The sequence below is a fragment of the Phoxinus phoxinus genome (genome assembly GCF_949152265.1).
Source record: "Phoxinus phoxinus genome assembly, chromosome: 10".
Classification (NCBI taxonomy): Eukaryota; Metazoa; Chordata; class Actinopteri; order Cypriniformes; family Leuciscidae; genus Phoxinus; species Phoxinus phoxinus.
The window spans coordinates 12,577,617-12,603,897 of NC_136885.1; the positions used below are offsets into that span (position 1 = coordinate 12,577,617).

Below are 26,281 nucleotides of genomic sequence, written 5' to 3' on the forward strand. Positions count from 1 at the left end.
CTGGCTGTTTGTGGGAGATGCAATGAACAGAAATGCTGTTCAGTATTAGTTTTTGTGGAAGGCTTTGTTGTATTTCATATTCCATTCTGAGTTTCATGTATTGCACACTATATATGACTCATGATAGATGCTTTCAGCAGACACTAGATGACATCTAGATGAGACTATGCTGAGAATCCCATCTATTGAAGATGGAGAGAGAGTGAAATGAAAGTGGTTGGCATAGTGATGCACTGTGGCATAATATTCCCACAGATGGCAGAAAGACCAGAGACCAGCTTCCCACCAACACACTCCACTCAACTCTGTAACCCTCAGACGTGCATCCAGCTTGTGTATGTGTGTTTAAGTGGCAAGCTGTATACCCACATGACCCTCAAACCAGCTTGGATTTGGATTCAAGCTGCCCACTGTGCCAGGAAAAACTGACAGACTCATTCTTGGGGCCGTTTCACTCAAAATGTTTTTGCTGTTAAAAACGCATGACGCAGGTCAGTAGAACAAAAAAAAAAAAAAGCGCAAGGTTTAGAGCAGTGTTTCCCAGCCCTCTTCCTGGAGGCACACCAACAGTGCACATTTTGGATGTCTCCCTTATCTGACCCATATATTTCTGGTCTTGGAGTCTCTACTAACAAGCTGATGAATTGTATCAGGTGTGTTTGATTAGGAAGAGTTCGAAAATGTGTGGTGTTGACGTGCCTCCAGGAAAAGGGTTGGGAAACACCGATCTAGAGACTTTTTTTTGGACGGATTTTAACTTGAGCACTGCGTTTTTAGAATCTAACATTGCGAGATGCGAGAACAACAGTTAAAGGGGGGGTAAAATACTTAGTTTCAGTCAATCTCATGTTAATCTTGAGTACCTATAGAGTAATAGTGCGTCCTTCATATCTCCAAAAAGTCTTTAGTTTCATCATATTTATAAAATAAAAATACAGCTTTCCGATTCTATCCGGAAAAAGCCGAGGTCCTTGATTCTGGGCGTGGGCGGAGCTATAGAGTCAAGCGGGAGCATCCACAACATACAAACTGCATCCACTGCTCCAGTAACACTGGGTTCTTTGGGAAGCTGAACAAGGTAAACTTTAACTCACATCCCAAAACACACTTTTTTGGAGACATTCTTGACATCAACCATTCCTATTTAGCGCTGCTGATGATGATTTCCGGTAGTAGCGCGTCGATGAGCGCGGTCTTTCTCTCCTCTGGTCGACGTGTGCGTGAACGCGCTTTTCCGAGAGCAATGCTCATATAAGGAGTTCCACTCTGGTCTACGTCATTAGATCTACGATAGAAAAAAACCAGCCGAAACGTGTTGCAACCCGGAAGTATGATTTTCAGCACAGAAATTCTCTGTTATTCGTTCAAAATAACTTTTCAAACTTTGGCCATTATTAGCATGAGAATCCATCTCTTTAACACTGTAAACAACTCTGAATACATGAAACACCATTGTACCCCCCCTTTAAAGACGCCCGTCTAGCTTGTGTTTACATTGAAAAACAATGGGAAAGTTGCGTAGTGGAATGTAAAAGCACATTCTTACACACTAAAACTAACACACTATGCTGCTGTGAAAAACATTTTCAAACCCTGGATTTTCTTGTGCATAATCTAAAATCTGACATCCAATCATTCTCTTGCAAAGACACTTCGGATCACAGCTGATCACATTAAAAGGCAGGTGGTAATGCACCCAAGATTGTTATCGTAGCATGATCGGATCGCTGAAAACACACTTGAATGTCTGGGATGGCTTCTTATCACATTTGATGAAAGTTTAAATGCTAATGCATTTTTATTATGCATATTTTGTTAAGTAATGTGTAGGTACTATGTAATAAACATGTAATTAAGTAATAAGAAAATGCTCTTGTGATTTACTCACCCGATTTGATCAACAGTATCCAATTTTCAAATTATTTAGACTTGGAATCGTGTTTCTCTATTTAATCTCCCCAAAGCACTTGAAAACGTTTTATCCTCTTTTTCGTCACTTAAAATCCCTATTAACACCTTTAAATGGGGGTTTGTACTGACAGAAAACACACTGGAGATGAAGGAAGTCAATGCAGCCAGTCAGTCCAAAAAAAAAATCCAGATTCTATCCAGAAAAAAAAAGAAAAGAAAAAAAAAAACAGCATTTGCCAGAAATAAATGTGGCTCTGTGGCAATATAAAAGCTCTGTTAGAGCACCCGCCTGGCCCAAAACCAACATTGGTTCAACAGGACTGCCTGTTTTGTTTGTTTTTTTAATGATAGATGGGCAGAGTGTTTGGGAAAATATCTAAATATAAATGTTTTGTCATATACTTTCTGGAATAGCTTCTTTTTTTAAAGAGTCAAGGTCATTGTTGAAAAACCATGAATATGTTTCTACTTTCTAGTTCAGTACATACACTGCTTATTGAGTCAGACATTTTCAGTACTGTGCACTGAAACATCCACTCCCAATGAATTACATACTGGACAGTTAAGAAAGAAAGAAAAAGTACACATTGGCTGCTCAGTATACTTACCAGAAATCTCATCATGTCTTCTCTATCAAGTCATCAGAAGTGGTGCATATTTCATTATGCCTCTATACTTTTTAACAAGTACAGTGAAGATGTATGTTAAACAAAATGAAAAATGCCAGCAGGTCATCTCATCATATGATGCTGTTGGTTAATTGATGCCAGCTGTGTTTTTAATGAACAACATCATAACTGTGTCTGTTAAATGCACTTAATGCATAACTCGCAGGCAATTGAATCATCAGTGTCCCACTGTTTTCTGGATCAAGATTTTAGAAGAAAATATAAATGCATATATAAAATTAAAATTTGAAGGTTCTGTATTGCATACTGTGTATTACATTTTAGCTTTTATGCGGTTCACATAAAAGGTTAGTTCGCCCAAAAATGAAAATTCTGTCATCATTCATCATGTCGTTCCAAACCCATAGGATTTTTGTTCATCTTCGGAACACTAATTAAGATATTTTTAATGACATCTTAGAGATTTCTGTCCCTCCAATGAAAGTCATTTCACCCAAAATTTCAAAACGTTCATAAAAAGATTGTAAAAGAACTCCATTTGAATCGAGCAGTTTAGTCCAAGTCTTCTGAATAGACACGGATCAGTTTATATAATCAAAAGATTGAACTAATAGGCTTTTATTCCACATACATGCAATGAGGTTCATTCACGCCAGCATGTTTGAGCTTCAGCAGAACCTGTGTTTGTTCTGGTGCATCAAGCAAGGTTGAGCTGCAGTTGACCATATTTGATGTGCTCTATGAATGTTGATGTGAATAAAAGTCTAAATTCAATCTGTTCATCATATAGCCGTGTCTCTTCAGAAGATTTGCACTCAAACACTTCATTCATTTGGATTTATTTTATACTGTCTTTATGAAAGTTTTGAACCATCTTGAGTTTTGGGTGAATGGACTTTCAATGGAGGGACAGAAATCTCTCAGATTTCACAACAAATGATTTGGAACGACATGAGAGTGAGTAATTGTTGACCAAAATTAAATTGTTGGAGCAATCCCTTTAAATAATGTTGCATTGTGAATAATAAACAATGCAAGTATTAAAATAAGGTTTAAAAAAGCATGTTTTTAAAAATAGTTTCAAATCAAGTACATCATGTAACACTACAGGACACTGCTGTCACTGCTTGAAATTTAATGTCAACCACCCGCCTGCAGAATGCTGCAGAAAGATATCCACAGAATTTCATCATTCGCCAGAACACCTGTTATTCACATTCTACACATTCACTGGTCCTTGCATTTAGTTTATTTATTATTTTGGCTAATAATGGCTTAATAATGCTATCAATAATAAAAAAAAATGGTTACTTTTTTTTAATAAAAACCATTATGTCCAATGGCCACATAAAATATGGAAACCCATGTGCATGGCTCATGGAATGTAAGCAAAAACCGAAAAACAAAATCAAGTTTAAACGCTCTGAACAGAAACGTTTATTTGAAAATATCATTAACCGGTTATTAACGTCATTTTATCGTTATGTTTAAGATTTTAATTTGGCAGTCAACCAATCATGCATTCAAATACGGCCTATGCAAATGTGACGTTGACAACATGAGTGAAATGCCTGCGCTCAGCTGTCAATTCATCCAATGCAAGTCTCGAGACAATGTGCTGGCATAAGCTGTTGGATCGCAGGAGTTTATTCGTTGATATGTTGCCATGGCAGGTTATATCCAGCATGGTGTTTTGAAACCAGTGAAAATTGCAGGTTAGTTTAGCACTGCTACTATTCAGGAAATAGTAAAAAATATATATATATATTAAAGGGTAACTAAACCCTAAAACAACTTTTTTAGTTAATGATCTGTAAGACTGTGGCTTTATTAATGCTGTTCATTGATTCAAGTACATTTGTTGACATTTGGGTATAAAGTGTTTTAATTCTACAATATATGGTGTAAACACGTCTGAGTGCTGCCCTCTTCAGGTTGAACGGTGGATTCTGCAGTAGAATTTTCCTATTGGATGTTGTGGTACTGCGTGATGTAAGCAGGCACCAGATCACCACACCCTTGCCTACAGAGAGATGTGTCTCAGGTGCATTTGTTCGTCATTAGAACGGTCACATCTGACGCAGTAAGTGCATCGCAAGTTTTTATCAAGTATTATCTTACATGTGACAAAGGTTATTGTTGCTACAGTATGTGGGTGCTCAGTTTTTACTGTCGTTTAGATTTGGCAAAAAAGCTTGCATTACAAAAGACACACACTGTATTGGCTATGACGATACCAAACTAAGACACTCTTCTTACACACATCGTGTTTTGAATAAAGAAAACGCTGTACTTATTCAAAGAACCAGATTTGTATTTGGCCAACGAGCAGAGATAGTGTCTAAAATGAGTGCAGGACTTCATTCACGATTGAGGCGGGTGGAGCTTCTGTATGAGGTTTTGGCGATTTTGAGGATCCACTCGAGTTATGAGGTTTAGTCACAAGCTCTTTGTATAAAGTTCTATTCAAGTTCTGGTATAAAGTATATAAACATAAACATAAAAAAAGTAAGCCCTGCCCATGTGTGCACAGTATAAAAATAATTTTGTCTTGGGAATGACCCCATAAAACGTGTGTCTGTGTGCGTGTGCGTGTACATATATAAATATATTATATACATATGCATATTAGTGGAAGCAGGGAACCAGGATGGACTGTGTGAGAATGTTTTCAAGGACAAATGGTGCTCAAGGATCAGGTGAACAGATTGTCTATGTGTGCTAGGGACTGCATTTTAAATAGTTCATCCGAAAGGGAAATGTGTCACCTCAAAGTCCTCCACTCAGTATAAAAGCCTTTTCATGTGTTCACTCCATACGCTTTTCATTTTTGGTGGTAAACATTCTGGGTTTGCCCACAAACAATCACACATGATCTTCCCTGCAGTCTATTTACGCAGCGACTGAGTTCACAGTTTGAAGCAACACATGGTTTGAAAAATGCAATTTGCAGTGTTGTTCCTTCCAAAGGAGGCGGTGGGAAATATCGATCGCTTCAAATGCACAGGCCCAGTTTTGTGCCTGAGTACATGCGGAGGTCATGAGAGGCCTGCGCGTTACACGTCCCCATAGGCTTCGCTTCTCCTCCTCTTCTCATTCTTTCTTTCTCTCCTCCAATCATCCATTCACAGCCCACAGTGGCATTAACACTCCCTAATCTCCCTGATTCCTGTGTGCTTTTCAGCCCACAGTCCCATTAGACTCCTCGGCCTGATTTCCCCGATGCATCTACAAGCCCTGCTAAGTAAACAGGGTGGATTTGGGAGGCCGTCTAAGCAGGTGTTAACTCTTGTTCTGCTCTGACTCCGCGTTGGCATGTGAACAATACCGGAGCCGCGGAGCCCGTGGACGCACACCAAAGGCCTTTCAGCGCCAGGGGATCTCCCTCCGGTCAGCCTCTCTGTGGGCCGGGGAGGGGGCGGCGGTCTTTGGGGGTATTGTGTGGCCTCCTAAAGCACCGCACTCCATTCTGGAGTGGCCGGCGACATCATAAAGAGGGGCGGGATTAGGCGCGGCTGGCCCTTGCCCCGGAGTCTCTTGGGATTATGCCTTTATGGCAGAGGGCAGCAACAGATCAGCGCCAAAAGAGGCTCGAATCCCTGAGCCGACCACACAGGGCTTTGAGGGCCGAAATGAGCGGCAGAGAAAATCCCCACGGCCCTTGTGTGTCGCTTTTTGTCTTTATCTCAGTCTTAGGCTGAGCGGGGATTGTTGTGGTCTAGGTTGAGAACTCATACTCCATGCTGCTCCCCTGATGGACGTGTTAAGCCTGTAACTGCTGTCTCTACAGTCTCTGAGGGTGAGAACATAACTTTTCAGCTCTCCTACCCAGAGATTATATCTCTGGCAATATATATTTTTCTGCCTGGTATTCAGTTGATCACAATTCCAGCTGGTTTGGGGGTAGGGATGGCAGTCGTGAAGAAATTGTTGATTTTGATTCTGCACTTCTGTAGTGGCTGCTGCACTTCCTGTGGGGCGATGTGTAATGAAACTGTGTGAAAATTGAGAAGTTTGTGAAACTCGAGGAGGTGTTACAAGACTGGGGAATATTGATACGATTCATCTTCACTCTAAAGATATTTAAAGCTTCTGGAACTCATTAAAAAAAATGTTTTAAATATAATATACTAAAATGTCATGTTTACTTTAATTAATAATATGTATAATATTATATGTTATAATTATAATTATAGTCAACTTTTTTAATGTGTAATACTATAATTGGTCTTAACTGTGTATTAAACAGCAATACAAAACAAAAATGTGGTGACATTTTATTAATTTCATAAAATTCTACTGGCAAATGTTGTGCCCAGATATTATTTTATCTTTCAGAAGATGCGTAACAGCGCCCCCTACATAATATCATGGATTGTTGGAAAATTCTGTCAATGGTGGGGAAAGAGTTAACTGTCATTTTATGAAAAATTGTATGAATGGAGAATTTCTTGTCTCTTGAAATGCAGAATTTTGGATTACAGAACTTTTTTGTTGTACCCTTAAGAATTTGCATATGAACCAAGTTGTTGAATCCGAATGTCAAAGCCATGATTTCTGAACAATATTTGTAACAGAGTTGTCCCTTATGTGTATGATCTTGTCTGTGCCTGCATTATTCATCAAACTCTTGGTTCATGGGTTTGATTACCAGGGAATACTCTTAAACTTATCAAATGTATACCTTGAATGCATCACTTTGGATAAAATATCTGCCAAATGTAAATGTAAAAAAAGCTAGAAAAAAATCCTGTTTTTCATATGATGTGTCCCTAAAAGTCTGAGAAACACTATAATGAGAAGTTCTAAAATAAATATATAAGACAGATTCTCTAGACCACTGTTATTGACCATACATGGAGAAACAGATTTGTAGTGCTGAGACTGATGAAGGATATAGTTTGATATTTCCCAAAAGCAACAGAAGAGCAATATAAAAGTCTGAGAAACATTTGCGTGAAGGGAGAGTTTGGCTGCAGCTCAGCTGTTCAATAATTCAGCCTGTTCTTTCGAACTGCTATATAGTTGCAGGTATATTGAACAGAAAAGATTGAAAATATGTTCTTATTAACTCTATTTGTAGACCAGTGTGTAATTTTTCAATGTAAAAATAGTTTGAATACACTACCCGGCCAGAAGAAAAGGGTCTCTGTTTGGATTTAAATAGGCAAATGTCTAAGAGTCTATTATTGGATCATTATTGCAGTGATTATAATGTTTCTAGCATGTTATTTATATGGCAACAGTTCTTCTAACCCTAATTGGTGGAGCGTGTAGCTTTTCATTTCTTAAACAACCATGTAGGAAGACAAATTCCAGGATGACAATGTCAAGATTCATTAGGCTCAAATTGTGAAAGAATGGTTGGAAGAATCATTTTCACACATGAATTGGCTCCTCTGAGTCCAGACCTTAAATTCATTAAAAGTCATTGGGATGTGCTGGAGGAGACTTTACAGAGTGCTTCACTCTTGCACTGTCAATACAATATCTTGACCAAAAAAAATGTATGCATCAAAATAACATCACAACATGTATTTCCATCACGAGGTGCATCATTTTTTGGTGCTGGTATATACATTATCATAGTGTGTGTTATGTGAATCGTTCCTGGGTAAGTGTTGAGATATCCGTGTTTCTCTCCCACAGCTGGCGTGTAGTGACAGTGAGGTGTATGAGGAGGCCAGTCACAGTGTGTCTCTGCTGGCTCAGCTGTATGGAGGAGAGGGTGTGGAGCGCCTGCAGTCGGAGGAGATGCTCAGCCTGGCACACGCACTGCAGATGCACACTGAGCCCAGACAGCAGAAGCTACTGCTCCGCGTGCTGAAACGACTGGTGAGTGCGTGCAGAAACTGATCTGAGACCAGCTGAGCTGCACTCATGAATGCAATGTTGAATGATTCATAACGTGTTGCAGTAAAAGCGAACGGTACATGGTGATTATGGCCAAAGTGGGACATTGGATATGTGTATTTTAAGTAGCTAAATATATACACATACATATTTTTCTGGTTTTTATTTGTATCTATTATACTCTTTTTGATTTTACCTTTCCTTTAGTGTGTAATAGCTGTTTGTGCATGTAAACTATCTGCAAAGTTACTAAGGGGCCCAGGGGCGGATTGGCCATCTGGAGCACCGAGAGTTTTCCATATATAAAGAATAAATGATAGTAAATTCGTGCAGCCTATCCTTCCTTCAGTACGCTCTAAGCGGTAGACCTGTCACAACACAGCGGGGAAGGACAAACAATAAATCATGTAAGCAATTCTAGACCCACTGAACAAAATGATTAACCTGTAAATGAGCATGGTACTGGCTCTTTTACTAGCTAAATGTTAACGCTAAGCTGAGGAATAAGAAAGAAAGGCTACAAAATAAATTAAAAGTTCAAACTAATTTTCAGATTTTATTTATTAATATTATTATTATTTTTTTATACATCATGTCGTCTCTAAAGAGTAATGAGAATAGTAATAAAGAGTCACAGGAGATCACATTGAGTTTTGAGCTTAATTTTCTGTGGCTCTGGAGGAGGAACAAGCAGGGAGTTTTTTTTATTTTTTTTATTTATTTTAAATTCTGCTGCTGTCAGTCAGTGTGTCGGCTCAATGTGTGATGTGTCTGTGTGTGGCAGGTCGAAGCCTCTCTTTAATATTGTATGTTTGTGTGGTGGGAGGGCACGAACTGTCCGCGCTGTGCAGTGTGGCCTTCTGGGTCGTTGAGAGGTCGGTTACAACCATACAGAACGAGGCACCCAGACCCAGACTGTTGATGTCTTCTTTCTTTCTTTCTGTTTCTACATGTGAATATATTAGCCGATCATTACTGAGGTCATTTATATATTGAAGTCTTAAATGTACAGTAGCACATGTTTAAATCCGCTCTCTCTCTTTCTTGATCCTCTCATCTGCATATATTTGTTGATTAGGGGACTGTCCAATATCAGCAAGGACAAATTATAAATCATCAGTCTGGATGAAAATAACACAGCGGGGATGTTTACATTCATCACACTATCATTGACTGTGTGAAAGTCAGCGTGTCATTGATCATTCTTATTTATGATGGGCGAGACCATGAGGATGACTGATTTTTCAATCAGGATTAATCCCAGGATCCCTTTCCTTATCCATGTTTTCAACAATTTGCCTCTATTAACTATAAACATTTATTTTATAATTTGCAAGGCAGAGAAGATTTGCATAATCATGCCAAGATGTGATTATTTCATTTGCACTGTGCAGTCGGTCAACATTTAATAAAAATTGACTCTATTTACTAAGTGTTCCTGATTTTATCATGAATGGAAAAATGCTCCCCCCTGGAAACTCTCGGTAAAATCCAACCACTTGCTTCACCTCTGAAATTTCCGTTACTATGCACACTTAATTTTCAGCACCTCTCGTCCAATTTCCTGTCATATTGAGCAATTATTCTTGAGCTTTTTGACCCCCATTACCCACAACAATATTCAAAGGCCCAATGATTTCATGATTTACTGGATAACTTTTTTTTTTTCTTCTTCTTTTCAATTTCATACTAAAATACTTTTTAACTTGGAAAAGTGTATTTTCATTTGAAAAAAAAAAGCCCATTGAGTTGTAAGATGTTATTTAAGATGTTCATCTCTCTGCACTGGCTACCACTCGCTGCTCGCATCAAGTTCAAGGCATTGACGCTTGCTTACAGATCGACCACAGGCTCAGCTCCCTCCTACTTTCACTCGCTCCTACGAGTCTACATCCCTACCAGAAGCCTGCGATCGGTCAATGAGCGACGGCTCGTGGTACCATCACAGAGAGCCACAAAATCACTCTCCAGAACATTCTCATTCACGGTTCCTTGCTGGTGGAATGATCTCCCTACCCTTGTCCGGAATGCAGAATCCCTAACTACATTCAAAACACAACTGAAAACTCATCTCTTCCGTGAGCACTTGACTCAAAAAAAACCTCTCTTTAATCCTCCCTTGTTTTGGCTTATGCTACTCTGAGCAATGCCAGAACTTTGTATTTTGAGCACTTCTTGCGTTATTTTTGCCTCTTCACGATGACTCGCTTGCTGTAGTCCTCAGTTGTAAGTCGCTTTGGATAAAAGCGTCTGCTAAATGACTAAATGTAAATGTGAATGTATTTATTTACATGACTTGGTCTAGAAATCACACTTTTAAAATCAGGTTATCTAATTTTTTTCTAGGTCATGGGAACATGGTTCTTCAAAGAAAAAGAAAGTCTTGAGGTCCCTCTTGAAAGTTTAATGAGGCCCCTAGTTGAGACAACACTGATATAAAAACCAATCAATTCCCAATGGATAAAATAAAACTAGTGTTATGATCACTGTCCAAGATCCAGGAAAGGTCCTCCTTTCTTATTTGTGAATATATGGGTATCCTCTGCTCATGGGAATGTGTGTTTGTTTATATAGTATGCACCCCTTGCCCAGCCTGTGGCTGAGTCATCAGTGTTCTGATGACTTCATCTGCGCTGAAACACTGCAGATATTTGGATAGGAGCTGTTGGCTTTGGCAGACTCCAGAGAGAAGAGTGACCTCATCCAAACAAATCACTCACACACTGTCCAGCCACAAACTCAGACTGACACTTCAGGGACACTCAAGCACTGAAAAATAAACTCCGATTCCTATGAGCTTCTGTGGATAAAATTGCTCTCCTTTTTTCTTTTCTTGTTTGCTGAAATATCACCACTGTCCAATTAAGGAAAAGTTAATTAAAGCAATCAGGGTTCCTACAGTCATGGACAACCTTGGAAATTCAGAGAATTTAATTAATTTCAAAATTATCTGTAAAGAATGACTTCATCAATCGACTTTGATTGGTTCCAGTTAGTTCTTAGAAATCATACTGGAAAATATTATTAATAATAATAATATTAACAACAGTAATAAACATAGCTGCAGGTAGCAATTATCGAGGCCAAACACGACATTGGCAAAATGGGAAGCTAAGCAAGCATGGCAGGTAGTATCAGACCAAGTGCAAAAATGAATACTTAAAGGTAGTGATGCGCCTAAATGGAAATTCTGGCCAGAAACCAAAAATGCAGTTTTTTTTTTTAGATGTCTTGGTGGGTGGCGTCGGAACCTTTAAGGACGATGCCGAGTGCCGACGCAGGAGAGAGATAATTGGAAAGTGTCTCTTTAATCCTGGGAATCTCTCCATACCTTTGTTCATTTAGTCCCACTGATAGTGAGGGACTCAAGACATGGGCAGAAACAGGCTTAGTGCAGGATCTCGACACCTCAGTGTGGATATCCGGAAAGATAGGTAGACTCCGACGTGGAGGTTGTGACTTACTCGGCAGGAAGCACTCATCTAGTTTGCTCTTGCAATGTGTTTCCTCCTTTTCGCTTGGCCATTCAATATTTAGCCTCGTCTATTAATGGGTACAGCTGCAGTAACATCTCAGTCAGCTGGAGATCCTTTTCATCTAAACTGGTTATCTCTTAAGCCTAGTAGTGAATGTTTTATGAGCAGTAAGTTAACCATATTCATCCGCACAGTCATGCTGAGCCGAAGCATAACCAAAACAATGTTCTTCTGCAAAATGCGTGCAGTTTTTGTTTTTTTACTGCTAAAAGGCCAATAGTTACATAGTGTACATTTTAAATGAAGTTTATGCATCAACAGAAAACGCTGCATCACTTAAAGGCATTTGTTGATGATTTTAGGAAAATTGTTAAAAACCCATAGATACAAATTATGGTGCCGATGACATACCGACGTTAGTAATGATACCGCAATACATATACAGTATATTTATTAGGGCTAGGTATTGGCAAGGGCCTCACGATTCGATACATATCGCGATACATGTGTAACGATATGATGTATCATTATATATTGCCATACAATACGTATTGCGATATATTGCAATACTAAAAAAATAAAAAATAAAAAAAGCATAGAGCTGAAAACCCAACTTGCCGTGTACCATCTGAGGTATTCTGGTATTTCTATCACATTATATTGATAACTAAGCAGAAAACTTCAATTGCAATTTATTAGCAAAGCTATTTGCATTCCACAGTGTCACTGAACAGTGAACACACTGAAATGTATGAAGTGCATATTGTCACTGAACACTTTTAACTAAACGTGTAGATGCCACAACATTTATAAAACCGAAACAGTCAGTATTTCTTAATATTCAACCAAATGTATTGATCTGCCTGCATTGACACCATTGTATGAGAACTGAACTGAGCTAGACGATGACATCACTGTTTTCTCCAGAGCGGCTGCATAGATAAATTAACTAAATTAATAACTAATGATTTTTACAACCTAAATGAATCAAGCACTGAATTTACTTGATATGGACAATGACACTATTTTCTTCTAGAGCTACTTTAAAGCCTAAACAAACTTTGTTGCATTTTTTTCCTCTTATCAATGTAAAGCTGCTTTAAAAAATCTGTTTTGTAAAAAGCGCTATAAATATAGGGGACTTGACTGCTCTACTATGCTCTACACAATTTATTTGATATTTTAATAACTCATCTGCAAGTTGGGATCACATCGCACTCATCCATAATGTCCATAATGTGCCTTAAGACGGGTTTTCAACCACACTATACGGCCGCAAATCCTAACAAGTGAAATGCACTACCGACTCCGTTATGTTCTTTGCACGAATTTAGGTTGACGGAAGCTTATTGGCGTTATAATCCAGTGTAGTTTGCCTTGAATCAACAGATTTCGGCTGAGGTTGAAGTGCCGCATTTCATCTGTGTGGTGTCTTTAGTGATAACACAAGTTGGTTGTTTCCTGAATATTTTAGTTTAGCCTGGCAAAGCTTACAAACAACATTTTGTTTGATCTAATTCATTACTCCCTGATTTATTTTAAAACCAAAGTGCACCCGCACGTCGGCTCTGCAAGCTGGAGGCGCTCTTATATTTTCTGCCATGCTCGCTCCCGCTTACTTCTGAGACATTGGCCGTATGAATGTATTTGGCGGACAACCGTTAGCTTTGTAGAAAGTGAGTCAGTGATCTACAGGAACTGAGGTCGTTTGACACACAGAGGGATTTGATGAAATGTTAACGTCATTTTAAATCCGTTTAAAACATGACTTTAAAAAAAGTATCGATACTAGAGGTTGGAATATCGCGACAGTTAGCTGTATCGATATTTTTGCACACCCTAATATATATATGTATTTTTTTATGACAAAATTCAAAATGGTCGATGGCCAGGATGGCAAACAGTGTTTAATGATCAATGCGGCACCAGGCGCAACGCAAGTGTTTTTTGCTAGTTTTAGCCCGACGCAGTTATCATTTTTACGTTGTTTAAATTGCAAATGCATTTGCGCCTATTTGTGTGACCATGAAAACAAAGGTGTGTTCAGGCGCATTGTTGGTACGTTGCTATTTTGAGGCTTCTGAAATAGACTGCGCCATTGACCAACTGAAACCTGGTCTTTTTTTGTTGTTATTTAAAGGGCGCATTTAGTAATATGCGCCCATAGGCCGGTGCACAACACGCGGTACACTCTTTTACACACACGGTGTCTGCAGCAGCACACAAACATGCCAAATATGAAAAATAAAAGGATTACAATGTAAAAGATTATTATTGTGTACATAAAGATATGGTGGAATCCGGCTTGTCCTGTAGATGGTCTGCTTGTGCGCTTTAACCTCGCGCACGAGCAGATCAGTTTCCTCGCTAGAGAAGCGTTCATTCTTTCCGCTTGCAAATTCTTCAATGCAATTTGCTTTTAAAGGGAATGTGAGATGATACTCTGATTGGTTTATTGCACGTTACGCCCAAAACACACGCCCTAAGTGCACTTGTGACATGCACTTAGATCGTTAAAATAGGCAGACAAAAATTAAGAAAAATATCAAAGAAAAAAAAATGATACAGTAGGTGCTTTTTCACCTTTGTTGTTTAGCCCCTAATAAAAAATGGGTTGAACAAGTTTAAACAAATGTTGTGGAAATTAATAGGTCAAAATGTGTGGAAACCCTGACATCAGAAATATGTTTGTCTGTCATGTTGGTATCCCTTCATTGATTGCATCAGTTTTTCCCCTCCTGATAAGAACTGAATCAGTTCCTCTGAATGCAAACAAATCCCGAACTGCTCTGAGCTTCAGACATTGGAATACTGTCTAGACAGAGAGAGAAATATTTTCAGTTAAGGTTATGTTACTAGTCTCTGGATTGACGGTGTATGAAAGACCAGCACAGCATCTCGCTCTCACACAATTACACAGTTTTACAGCAAGATGAACTCCATGACAGCAATTAAAACATGATTTCTGCTTTCATTTCATCTGCTTCCAGTACAGTTGTGTTTGTAGACATTAAAGGGGTCATGAACTGGATTCTTTTATTATTTTAGTGTCCTGGGGTGCCCCTATAATGTTAGTATGATTTTTACATCAAAAATTGTCATAATTTAGAAATAAAAGGCATTTTTCCCAAGCCTGATTTTAGCCTCTGATTTAAACGCTCTGTTTGAAGGGGCGTGTCTGCTCTGCGACTTCAGTGTAAACGCCCACTGCTGTGATTGGCTGCTGTGAGACTTCAGTGTAAACGCCCACTGCTGTGATTGGCTGCTGTGAGACTTCAGTGTAAACGCCCACTGCTGTGATTGGCTGCTGAGACTTCAGTGTAAACGCCCACTGCTGTGATTGGCTGACATGTTTGCATATGAAATAGCTAGTATTACATGTGGAATACATTTACAAAGTTTTTACTATTACAGCTATCGAGATTAACGAATCGTGAAAAGTATTGATTAAAGCATTATATTTAGATCAATTCCTTCACATGAAAGGTTGCAGTGATGAGCAGATGACAGACTGATCGCTTGAATGAAGTGATCACATCATCAATTTCTGCACTCTCACAAATGCTTTCACCAAATAACAATGCGAACACGATGTAAATACAGAAAGAGCTTCGTTGTGCAGTGTAACAGCGTCGTTGATTTCATAACGAGTGTTGGCAAGTGTCCAGATAAACTTGCGTTGTGTGATTGACAGCTTGGGCGATTGGAAAGGGATTGTTCTTTGATCGCTTTCTGTATATAATTTAATCACAGTTTAAATAAGATTAATTCCATCCTACTAAGAGAAACGATGTGAAGTTGATAGTTTAGTCACTCACTAGCTTGATTTACTGATGCATGTATTGAACTATTTTGAGAGAAAGATCTGTCTGAACTTGATTACACATCAGAAATCACTGATCACAGATCAGGCATTAGAATGGACATGGTTACTTACATGTTTGTGGCGTTGCTGGCAGATCCATATCGTAAAAGTCAGTTTGCAAAGCATGCATCGAAATTCCGACTAATTCAGCAAATAAACCAGTGAAATGCACCGAATACAAACAAATAATGCACTGCTAAGACATTCACATTGTTGTAAAAAAAAAAAAAAAAAAATCACTATTCACTAACGCACCAGTGTGCGGGGCCAAAGACGATGTAGACGTAGGCGTTGATATTCTTCTGCAAAGGCGGTCTTTCGCTGCCATGTGACGTCACAAGTCTCCACTTTTGAGATCCTGTCGTTTTCTGGCCAAAGCAGTTTTTGGAATAACAAGGAAGTTTTGAGTTTTAAAGCTTACAGGGTATTTTTATAGTTTAACATATATAGTATAAAAACTAAATTCTCAGTTCATGACCCCTTTAACAAAGATCTTATATATATTATTGTGATTTTTATATTATAGCAGTGGCCCAGGGCTGATATCTCATCAACACATTTCTCTTACACATTCAAGTATGAATCTACTAAGGTCACACACCTTGAATGAGAAGTGTGTATTATTCAGGGAAATAAAATATATCTGGCTTATATAAAGTCAGTGTACACTCAAATGTTTGGGTTTGGTAAGATTTTTGACAAAAATATATTATGCTCGCCAAGGCTACATCTAGTTTTATCAAAATGTTGAAATAATTGTGGAATATAATCACAATTTAACTGTTTTCTATATAAATATATTTTAAAATTCATTATTTCTGTGATCCAAAGCTGAAGTTTTAGCATCATTACTGCAGTCTTCGGTGTCACATGATCCTTCGGAAATCATTCTAATATGCTGGTTTGGTGCTCAAGTAACATTTATCATTTTTTCTAGTGATGAAAACAGTTCCACAATAAGTTTGTGGAATCCATAATACTTTCAGGATTAATAATAAGGATCTAATAAATAGAATCAAATTGTTTTTTGTTGAACAGTGTACTAAATTGTTTACTTAAATGTTATCAAAAATTAAACATTTTTGCTGGGTTTCAATTAAAGTTTCGCCAATGCAAAATTTCCCCATGCATACTTTGTAACTGGCTCAAGTTGGTCAAAATTGCCGCAATGACCAACAGAAATCTTGTTGATTTGAAAGCAACTTTCTTGTGAGCTGTGCTTCATACATCACTACACAATTGACAATAGACCATTTTTGCCCACGCAATATAGCTGAAATTTCACTAATTTGCCCGGACCTTAAATCATAACAGGTTAGCAACAATTCCTTTAATTTTCTACCACCCTTGATTACAACCACAATGAACTGCAGAAAATCATTGTCTTTAGCGTAATGGCCTAATTTAGAAAGTCGTTTCCCACTTCATAATTTAAATTACATTGGTTCGTGAAATAGACTGCCGTCTCCCAGAACATAGTCCACACAGATCACTTTTTGTTCTGAACAAACTAAAGTGCTCTACCAATCTGTCACACCTATCTACTTTTTCCCATCTTTCTCTCGCTTTCTCTTTCTCTTTTTGTGTAATCACCAAGCACTTTTTTTATTCCCTATTTCATCACTGTAATGTGTGCAGTGTAATCTATTTCACAATGTAATGTGTGCTTCAGTGTTTCCATATGATTGTGTGGAAGCATCTCTCTCTCTCTCTCTCTCTGTTGATCATCCACCCCCGTTTCTGCCCCCCTAGGATCTTCTCCCTCCATCAAGAGCTATTATAGGCCTCATTAGTGTCATCGAGCCAGATCACAACACTTCTGTTGTTTTAACACTGTCTCTCCTTTTATCTGTCTGTCTCTTACTGTCTCCACCTGTCTCTGTGTCTCTCATCCAGGATTTAGAGGGAGATGTAAATATTGGCTTTCTTTAGTTTAGGTGTGGTAGAGAGGACTGTGTGTTTGTAAGCACTTAAACCTATATATATAGTGTGCCATTTGTGTTTAACAAAGCATGCGATTGACTGGTGCTTCTTTATTGATCATAGAATACACTCAGTAAAGCCACTGTCTGCTTCATTCTCACTCTTAGCAGAACGTATGGCTATAGATGTGATTTCTGTTCATTTTGGAATGATCGAATACTCAAAAAAATTAATGAATTGCTGATTTTTTGGACTTTTGGGATGGCGGTTGATAAAACTAGTTCCTTCCAAGCAAATGTTTTGAAATGTTGGACTGTGTACAAATGTGTCAGATTGTCATCTTTGGCAATGCAGTGCATTCTTCATGTGCTGTCACCTCTCACCATCTGTATCATATTTATAAGTGGGGAAAAAAATAGCTCAAAGTGTAAAATTTTAAGAATTCATCTCAACATGCATTCTGTTGCAGTCCATTCAGTTGTGATTCGTCTAGCTGATTTATGAGCACAAAAACTGGGTCTACCCCAAACTAATAGTCCCTGTATACAGTATCTCTATAGTTTCTATACCAACATTAATAAATAAGACTGCAAGGAACAGCACAAACACCATCATTAATCACAAGATCAAAAATTGTTGAAATAATCACACAATAATTGTCATGTGTCACCATGATCGATCATTTGATGGCACCTCAGAGTACTTATGTCCATCTCTGTTTGTGTGTGTTTTTTATGCACTAAAGCATGTCTGTTGTTTTTGTGTTTTAAATTGTCCTCTTTGATTTATGACTTGCTGTCCCTGTCCTAATTACACAGGGGCTCTGTCACTGCAGTGCTAATGGAATGAAATGACCTGGTCACATTACTGCCCTCATCTGCTGTCTGCCTTCCAAGACTTCTGGAGATAAATTACCCCGTCGGGCGTTTCTTACACACACACATATACACTCTCTTGGCATCCCTCTGATGTGTTGCAGTATGCGTGTTATTTTATTGTCATGTCTGATTCTACCTAATGATTCAGTCTCTAGAGAATACTGCTCTGCTCTGATCCACATTGAGCATGAGTAATTAGCTTCCTTCTCACTGTCAAATTATACAGTTTGTTCCTTCATAACCTCCTGCTTTTTGATATAGCTGCTTTATTTGTGAATCTGTAAAAGTTTGACTCTTTTTGTTTAAACTTTCCCTGACTTCCTATATTACTGCCAATTAGTTGCATTAAGCACAAAGTTCTGATTGGTGGTAATTGGTAAGGCAATCATCATTACTACTGTAGCGCTTATGACACTGCTACGAGTAATAACTTAATTGTTGAGTTGATTTTTTTTATTTTTCTGGAGGACATTAAAAGCCATATCTATGGACCAGATACCTGCTGCATTTCTCACCTCTGCTGTAACCTAGGGGTTAGGTCACATGCTCCATCATATTGGACCATGGTTCTCCTGTGGCCAGCAAGCTTTCAAATCTGCATCATTTGCAGATTCGGTTTCTTGTCCTCTGCCCACTATCCTGTCAATATTAGGTGGCAAAAAGCCCAAAAACATGATTCTCATCATTATGATTTTCGTCTCCCCTGCTGTGACGAGCCCTGGACCACAAGGACACGAGTGTGGCTGCTGTTCTACATTCTCAATCAGTTCACCGAGTTGTTGGTGAGAACGAAAGGGGCGAACGAGGAGACAGCTAGAGACAGAGAAGGGACGGACGTAGGGAGACATTCCCTGAGATACACATCACACAATGCTCTCAGGGTAGCAGAATGTGGCAGTGTGTATCGAGTGCATGAATAATGCAGAGGAAAGAGCAGGACAGTGGTGCTAGCAGACGCTCGCTCACACACAAACACATGCACACACTTTTGCACGGCAAGCTCCCACTCCTGGGACTCAGAGGCGTGCTCATTAGCTCTGCTGTGGCCACCCCTGCAGACTGGAGCCCCTCACAGCGTGACAGTAGCAACAATGGCCTCGTCGCTCAGCCCAGCTGCAGCATGAAAGAGTATTGACCCAGGTACGGTGCCTCGGGCCACCGGCCTCCGCTCACAAACACACATTTGCACACTCCTCCATGGGCAAAACTTGTTTTCGAAAGATGAACCGTCAGGGCTGGATACCACGCTGCTGGTCACAGTCGAAGGTGTGAGCTGAATTGTCGATGAGGTTGGGAACAGGAAGGAGTGACTTTGCTGTGATTGACAATTTTGCTCTGCAGTTATTGGTGATCATCTTTCCTGCAGTGCTTGTTACTTGTGGGGATGTTATCCCCTTCATATTTATGGTAAAACTGCCCTACCCCACAGGCAGATCTTTCAAGGTTTCCTGAAGGTGAAGGGCGTCTAAGTTTCATCACCTAACCACCGGGGTGCCTCAGGGTTCAGTGATGGACCCCCTCCTCATTTCGAAATACACTGCTTAACTTGGCACACTTGTTTTCTACCATCACTTGTGCCCGTACAATATTAGGACAGTCAGACCTATCTGAATATAGTTTGCAGCTCCTGGTCCAGGTGTTTGTCATCTCAAAACTGGAATCCTGCAACGACTTGTAAGCTGGATTTCCTAATCAAAAAATGGGTAGCCAATGAAATAATCCCCATGATCATGGCAGCGTGTCTAGTCTTCAGTAGAGGTCCATATGTGTAGTCTTGGAGGGTCCATGTCACACTCCATTGGCCGTCCACATAAAGCTGCCTGCATCAAATTCAAGACTGCAGTTTACAGCTGAACTTTGTGCTATTCTGGTATACATTGGATAAAATGTCCTTCTAAATCAATGTAATACTGATGAATCTAGCAGATCTTACTCCACTATAATATTATTGTTACTAGCCCTAACAACAATTGTTCCTCACTGACCTTGTCCTAGTTTGACTTTGTAGGGTTCAGCATTGTCAATGTCATGTTCCATTTACACCACCACCACAGCAAAGTCAAAACTGTATTCTTTCTCCATCTCTCCCCCGCTCTCTCCATCCATTTTTATCTGTCCTCTATCCCATCTGTGCTATCTGCTCTGCATGGTGTCTGCAGTAAAAACAATGCTCTCCAGCTTTCTGTTATCAGCATAGATCTGCATTATCTCACACAATTATCAGCTCCAGAAAGAGCACACGCATTGTGATTTGAGTGTTGGTACGCTGCGTGCTGCACAGTTGCATAAAAAGTTTTTAATGCCTGAGGTTTCATTTCAGCTCAGGTGCGTGAGCGGAGTCTGAGGTGGTGTTAGTCTCTACAGTAGATACAAATAGCAAATATTTTTGATTAATAGCCACAGGATCTGTAGACCTCGTCTTAAGTTAGGTGAAAGCCTCTGATTGGACAGGTTATCACATCAAGAGCAGAGCAATGTAAAATTCAGTGTAATATCATGAAACCACCATGTATCCAGGATGTTTCCCTGCCTTCTGCCCAATACTCTGGGATAGGCAACTACAGGGTGATTTGATCTTGTTTATGAGTAGGTTTATCTGAAGTCAATAATATTCAAACAATGGTGTGGCAATATCAGAAAAAAACACTGGGTAATCATTCAATACTCTGGTATATAGAAGTATACTGTATAGTAGCTGTACCGTAGTACTACCACAATACTTTTTTTGTAAGGGAATAATTAACCTGCACTTTACCAATGTCTGTCTCTATTTGAAATGTCTGTCTCTTTAAAAGTAATAAGAACCTTATTTCACAAATATAATTTGAACACCATACACAGTTACGCATATATTTCCTAATACTTAGCATCTCAAACAAAACTAAGCTTATCTGTCAGAGATTTGATGCTAATAACCTAATTCCTCTAACTTTAGCAAATCCAAATATTTGTTCTTCCTCAAAAGTGTGCATAATATCAACCTGCTACATTAAACGCAACAAAGTGCTTTGAAGTTTTGTGCACAATGTGCATCAGGTGGTCAGTGAAGGGAATGTGGGTGGTGTGTGGATGTGCCATCTGAGGCTTACTTAATGCGTTTTACTGTGGTAGAAGAGGCTAATCTGTCATACTAAAAACTCTGCAAACTGTCTTCTTTACAAAATTCTCTCTTTGAATTTGTCAAAATCGAAATTGGATTGACCTAGATCCAGTAACATTATTATATAAAAGGCTCAAACACACTAGTTCCGTTAAGAGGTGCAAGGCTCCAAATAAATGACACATTCTACACATATCCTTTCAAACATCACTCTTTCCTTCCGCTTCCCGCACCATACAGCAAGACAGGTCGACACTCTGCTGTCTTCGGAACATTCAGTAGGATGAAAGAGTGACGAACCGTAGCCGGTTTGACGTAAACCTGTGCGAGCATGGATTATTCAATCGGACAAACTTGTGAGTGATGGTTGGATGTTTTATGAATCCGACTGCTTTCACCACCTATGCAAAAAAGCTTTATATTTATGCAAATGATGCAAATTAATTTACATTGTTCTCTTTTTTCGGAGTGACAGAGAGCACTTATTCACACGCGAGTGGGCAAGTGACAAAGGGTTTCAATTAAAGCAAGAAAAACCAAGCTCACTCATCCATCTCTCACCCCAGCCATCAACAAAGGCCTTTTAATTAGTATTCATTAATTGCAGTGCTGTAAAATCTATGCATGCTCATTTTTATCAAGCCATCAAAGACCTCACTAATTGCCTCTATAATATCAGAAATAGATCCAGCACATGATGAAGGGATTTTCAAAGAACAGTACAAAGGCTAAAGAGGAAGAGGGCTCCATTTCATGCCCGGGCCACTCAAAACATTGGGTCAGAATCCAGTAACCAGTAACCAGAGTGCTGTGTTTAAAAAGAAGAGTCAGTGCATGATGTTTATGAGTCAGCAAAGACCACTGCAGATCAACATATACCGAGGATGGGTAATGTTAGAGTTTCAATGAGAAAGTTGAAGAATAAGAGTTCAAGAAGTTTAAAGACTATAATCAGAATTTGTGTCTTTTAGTCCATTTGCTTACAGGTAAAATTGACAGAATTTGCATAAACACGTTTAAAATTTAGTATTTGCCTTTTGGGCAAACAAACCAAAAACATAACTCGTCCTGCACTTTACAAATTTTTGTCCAGTCAAATGCTATTTGCAAATTATAGTAAATCATGACTGTCATGTAACTGAAAGTATCGTTAATGGCTATTAAATAAATGGAAAAGCCCCTTGGTATGTCCCTCCCAACCGGTTTCAATTGGTAGATGTTAACTCGGGGCTGAAAATACGTTCTTCAAGTGGGGTCTGTAGACTGCTGATCAACTAGGAAGCTTCTTGCTTGCGTTTTTGCCATTTTCGACAAGGTTTATATAAGGATCTTTAATAAACATGCAGCTAAACATAGGACCTAGGAGACTTTCAAAGTTTAATGTGGCTCCAAAGTACAACTTTCAGCCTTAGACATCAACAATACTAGAAATGTAATCTAGTTCATTAAATGTCTTGAAACAATCTTGTGACAGCAGACAGTTCACATTCATGTTCACACAAAATTGCATTGTTAGATTTTTACTCTCATTAGGCCCTGTATATATGTGTGATCGTGAAGTATAATTACCTTTAGAATGGTGTGGTCCAGGGGGAGGAGTCAAGACTATAAAATGGCTCCAGAAACACAGTACAGGGTGGTAGTAGTGGGAAGTGTTGTTTGTAGTACGTGGTTTGAGCTTGGTGTATACGCAGATCAGATCTTTAGCTGATCTCGTGTATTGTAAATATAGTACAGTTTTTGTTTTGTTCTTTTTATTTTTTATTGCACATTTATTGTGGGACTTTCACCGTGTGGCACCAATAAATCAACCTTAAAACTTACCCAGCGGTTTCCCTCGTCACTTCTGGCCTCCATCCGCTGGTGCAATCTTAACAGAAAGGTTTGGAAAAACAAGTTCAAGGTTGTTGAACTCTTTGTTCTGAACCACTCCATGAGCAACTGCATCTCTGTCTCAGCTCGTACTTTGCCAAGCAATTTTGGAACTTGTTTTGGTGTTTGTTCCCAACTCATGTTCTGCTAAATAAATACATGCAAGTGTAATGGAAAAAGCTAGAGAATATACACAAAAGTATCTTGGTATGGACATTGTACTGTGGTAACATTGTTTTGTGGATACACACATTACCATTCTTACAGACATGTTTTATTCTTTGAAATACCATGTAAATAACATGATGAATGAATATGGTAATCATTCAATACTGTGGTATATAGAAGTACACTGTATAGTTGCTGTACCGTAGTACTACCACAATACTTTTTTTGTAAGGGAATAATGAATTTACTCCGTCTCACAGCACAGCTATACATTCAGAATGCTCTTTTGGCAGATGATACTCATCCTGACACATTCAAACCTGCCTCAAACTGTTTATCTTCTCATAGTCACCAATATTTTTCCACTCAGATCTGACGAGAGGTATTGTCTGAAGACAATGTGCATAAGTGTCTTAAAGCTCTTGTGTTCTTTTTACGTGATTATGCAGCCGCTGATGAAAGTGTGTGTGTGTGTGTGGGGCACGTGTTTGTGGGTTGTGGATTGATTGGGTTCATCTCCACATCCTCTCATCTTGTCCTCTTAACAGAATGGCGGGTCGTGCACTTGAGTGAGCGAGTGAAGGAACATTGGAGTCTCCCTTAAGACCCCATCTGAGAATCTGTTATACTAATATGCTAATAGGCATGTTAATTCAGTTGGTAATTACAAGGACTTGGGTGTACTGTTCCATGTCAGCCTTTGAAGTGGGGAAACTAGGAAACTGCTTGCATATTAAATGCGCAACAGAGCTTGTTTAGGTTCGGAGGAGGGAGTTGAAGAGAAAACGTTTGTTTTTCGTGATGTTTTCATATCAGTGTTAAAAATCTCTTTGTCAGAAGCTCATCCTAAGTTCAGGGTAGAGACTAGATCATTTTAGGGTGTGTTCGCATCAGGGCTTAAAAACAGGGAAAAAATATATCGGTTCAGAGCAGAATCAATATTTTAATGTTTCTGTTCTGCGTTCATTCTGTTTGATTGGAAAAAGTACCGGTTAATACCGTTATTTTATTTTATTTTTTTGCTTATACTTCATACCAGAACTTGAATAGAACTAAACTACTATACTAAATAGCATTGTACTAAAGTTTGACTCACACCTCGAGTGGATCCACAAACTGTCAGCAAAGCCTCATACAGTAACTCCAGTCCTGCACTGATTTTGGACACCATCTCTGCTTGTTTTCAGCTCAAGGCTAAATAAAGAACTTGTTGTTTGAATAAGTACAGTGTTTTCTTTATTCAAAAACACAGGAGCTGAGAAGAGTTTCAGCCTGGTATTTGCCCTCTTAATCATCAATACAGCCTTGTGCATAACACTTCATCTTTTATACAAAAGATTTTAGCCAAATGTATTAAACGACAGGAAAAAACTAAGCGCCCACATAGCTACAATAAACTTTATAACCTGTAAGTTGATGAAAACGTGATGCTGAACTTGCTGCCTCAAATGTGACCGTTAAAGACTGCACAAATCTCTGACATTCACTGGTGGAAAAAACTCATCCATTTGAGCTTGATTTGGGAATTTTTATTATTATTTAACTACACACGCAAGTGCCACAATACTACCTTTGCCAACCTGGTGTATAATTATTAAAAATAATAAATAAAAAAATCCTGAATAGTAACGGTTCTACACTAACTTGCAATTTTCGCAGGTTTCAAAACACACACCACGCTGGATGTAACCTGCCATTAATTTTCATAATACTTTAACGGTTGTTGCGATATCCTCAGAAAAAACCCTGAAATCCTCAGCTAATGCCAGTGACTTACCTATGATGACATGACAGCTGAGCGCGGGCATCTCACTCACGTTGGTCACATTTGCATAGGCTGTACTATTTGAATTCATGATTGGTTGACTGCCAAATTAAAATATTAAACAGAACGATAAAATAACGTTATTGGTCATTTAAAACAAGCGTTTCTGTTCAGAACGCTAGATTTCGTTTTTGTTTGTTGCTTTTAAAATTTCATTCGTTTACGGTTTTTGTTAGGAGCCCTGGTTTACACTCACTGCACGTGTGTATTGTTGCAGAGGTGAGCGGATGTTTTCAACTGATTTTCTATAAGAGTTGATGCTTGCATGCTTGCGATGTTCACCTATGTGAACTTGTGTCGTTTGTAAGGTAGTTAGAGCAGGTAGGTTGTTCAAGCATCTTGGAAAAGTTGCCACAGTTGTTCTATGGATTGCTTCTGTCTCTTCTTGCAATCCCACACTGACTTCGTGATGTCAGAATCAGAGCTCCATGGAGGCTACACCATCTGTTGTAGGACTTCACATGCATACAAAGATCTAAATGGATTGTTACTCTTCTTGCTAAGGGAATGTGTGGAAATCTATAATTGATGTGTCCTCCTGCTAGACTAAAGAGATAAATATAACCATCCTAAGAATAAGGTTTATTTGCAGTTGATGCTTTACTTAACCTAAAAGAAGAGTGCAGGAGTGGAAAATGATCAGCAAAAAATAATTTGGACTTAAGTAAAACGTATCCAAAGTAATTTTTAATATATTTTATATATTTTAGATTTTATGAGTGGTATCTCCCAGGATACGTTGCCCTGTTAGCCAAAGTCATCAATATTTCTACAATTGATT

The 26,281-nt window shown here is 38.8% G+C and overlaps 1 protein-coding gene across 2 annotated transcripts in view; it reads left to right on the top strand.

Annotated features, from left to right (window-relative positions):
* Nucleotides 1–26,281, top strand: part of ulk4 (unc-51 like kinase 4) — a 180,324-nt gene that overhangs the window by 144,718 nt on the left and 9,325 nt on the right. For both annotated transcript variants that reach the window (XM_079626094.1, XM_079626095.1), the window contains exon 35: nt 8,190–8,375. In XM_079626094.1, coding sequence (XP_079482220.1) covers nt 8,190–8,375 — 186 coding nt within the window. The remainder of the gene's footprint in view (nt 1–8,189; nt 8,376–26,281) is intronic.